General features: G+C 33.9%; 1 protein-coding gene across 1 annotated transcript in view; it reads left to right on the forward strand.

The window, feature by feature from the left end:
- The window catches only part of LOC135197067 (hemicentin-2-like), a 17,489-nt gene extending 15,636 nt beyond the window's left edge, over positions 1-1,853 (forward strand). Inside the window, exon 6 of the mRNA XM_064224014.1 lies at positions 1,328-1,853. Coding sequence (XP_064080084.1) covers positions 1,328-1,455 — 128 coding nt within the window. The 3' untranslated portion in view covers positions 1,456-1,853. The remainder of the gene's footprint in view (positions 1-1,327) is intronic.
- The last annotated feature ends 646 nt before the right edge of the window (positions 1,854-2,499 follow it).

Raw genomic sequence — 2,499 nt, forward strand, 5'->3', positions numbered from 1 at the left:
TGTTTAATATGTGTTTTTTTTATAAAAAGATCAACAAACCAGTTAGAAATTAGCAAATAAACATGTAGTATATATGTATATATATATATATATATATATATATATATATATATATATATATATATATATATATATATATATATATATATATATATATATATATATATATATATATATATGTATATATATATATAATATATATATATATGTGTGTGTGTGTGTGTGTGTGTGTGTGTGTGTGTACATATGTGTGTGTTTGTGTGTGTGCACGTGTGAGTGTGAATAATGAACACACGAGTGACAGACCACGGCGGTATCGACTCTCCCACCAAGGTCATTCATAGCAGAAGTTGGATTCTACGTAGTACTCCGTACCTGAAGTTTTTCCCACTGAATTTAATAGAAGTTCGCAGACCTTTATATACAAAACCAGAAAGCGTCGCGGTTACAGTTTGTTAATCTGGATTGTCCCTTGATCCTCTTTCGCTCAAAGAACACGCCGCCCACATTAACAAACTGCAACCCCGAACCGCTTTCTGAGGTCTGTGAACTTCTATTATATTCAGTGGGAAGTAGAAAATGTAGAATATACCACCAAAGTACTTGTTTTAAGTCCCCAGTTTTTCACTCACCTTTCTACCATGGATTTAAGGATATTCCCAAGCACGTGTTCCTTCGCTGCTACACACACACACACACACACACACACACACACACATATATATATAATATATATATATATATATATATATATATATATATAGATATCGAGCTACAATGTCCTTTAATATCTAATTCGCTCTACCTCGGAATTAATATATTTTCATATATGCTTAACCGAGGGGTTTAAATTTTTTTCTCGATAATGATTTTTACCTGTACTTGGGCGCGAACGCAGGTACATTATAATCCAGGACCGTCAGTGGAAGCGGTACCACTTCCACTGACGGTCCTGGATTTATAATGTACCTGCGTTCGCGCCCAAGTACAGGTAAATCTATTATCGAGAAAAAATTCCCCTTCGGTTAAGCATATATGAAAATAATATTAATTCGAGGTAGAGCGAATTAGATATTAAAGGACATTGTAGCTCGATATATGTATATGAATCACGGTTAATGTGATATGATATATATATAATATATATGTGTGTGTGTGTGTGTGTGTGTGTGTATGTGTGTGTAAGGTATAAGAAGTTGTGTGGGCATTGTTAACTATGTAAGTCTTTTATCATCAACTCTGGTTTAGCTTACCTCAAAAGTTCTGAATTGATTTCAGCTGTAGATTTATTTTTGCTCTAAATACCTCCTCAACTTGTGTGTTTCAGGAGATGAGGAGACAGCCGCCATGCAGCATCCAAACGATGCGTCTAGGATGCCCGGAAGTCGAGATGAGCTCCTCGGAAGAACGCACCTTTTGTGCGTGATGCTTGGCGCATTCTTCCTGGTGCACTGAAATGGACGCAGATCCAATGTATCCACTGACTTGGCTCTGAAATCTCGTCACACCTCTACACTGCACTGAGTAGTTTCTACCCAAGTGTAAGGATACTTTCAGATGATGTGAGATGATATTTACGCTGGTGCTTTTATGTGAGGACTGCTGGTTTTTGTTTGTATACATAGATTTTATAAAGTGGTTGCAAAATATATTGTTTCATCTTGTGATTTCTCAACGGAAAACTAGACGAGGATTTTGTATTTGTCAAAAATATCCTTCGCTAAAAATTGTGGACATTAGATGTATATCAATACAACTATTCAATTACTCCTAATTATTTATCTTAATTGCTATTAACACCGATGAAAACTTTCACTACTGTGCATTCTGTATATTCTGTTTTTTACATGTAAACTGAAATAGATGAATCATTATCTTATATTGTCTTTAGTTCCCGTAGTGTTATTCAGTTCCCTCTTTCAAGCAAAATCATTTCAAACATTTTTAAATTGTCACAAAGTTATTGATATTTGCTTCAGCTGTGAGACGTATCTCTTTAAGATTGCTAAGGAAGGATTTGGCGGCTTTAATACTATGAAGACTCCATTCACTTTGTGTTAGGAAACATCAAGGAAGATTCTAAATATTATGGAAGAATCGCTGTGTTTGTCTCTCTCTGAGCTTGAGGAAAGTTCTGATATTGTCCAAAACGGACATATTTTACTTAACATTCTCAGTCCTTGCAAAGCATAATCTCACAGTTATGTATTTAACCAATAACTGAGCCTGATTAGTTCTTGAATGGGTGACCTTACAGTAATAATGGACACAGTAGGAACATTTTACTCTATAACATTCCTGAGTTAAGGCATAAAGTTTAGCTGCTTCATCCCATAAATGCTTCCTGACAACTTAACAATGAGTAAGGGATTTTCGGTATCATCCCTCTGAGAGGAAAAGACCTCAGGTAGTATAATAATAATAATAATAATAATAATAATAATAATAATAATAATAATAATAATAATAATAATAATAATAATAATATAATAATAATAA

This window comes from Macrobrachium nipponense, chromosome 23 (assembly GCF_015104395.2).
Source record: "Macrobrachium nipponense isolate FS-2020 chromosome 23, ASM1510439v2, whole genome shotgun sequence".
Taxonomy (NCBI): domain Eukaryota; kingdom Metazoa; phylum Arthropoda; class Malacostraca; order Decapoda; family Palaemonidae; genus Macrobrachium; species Macrobrachium nipponense.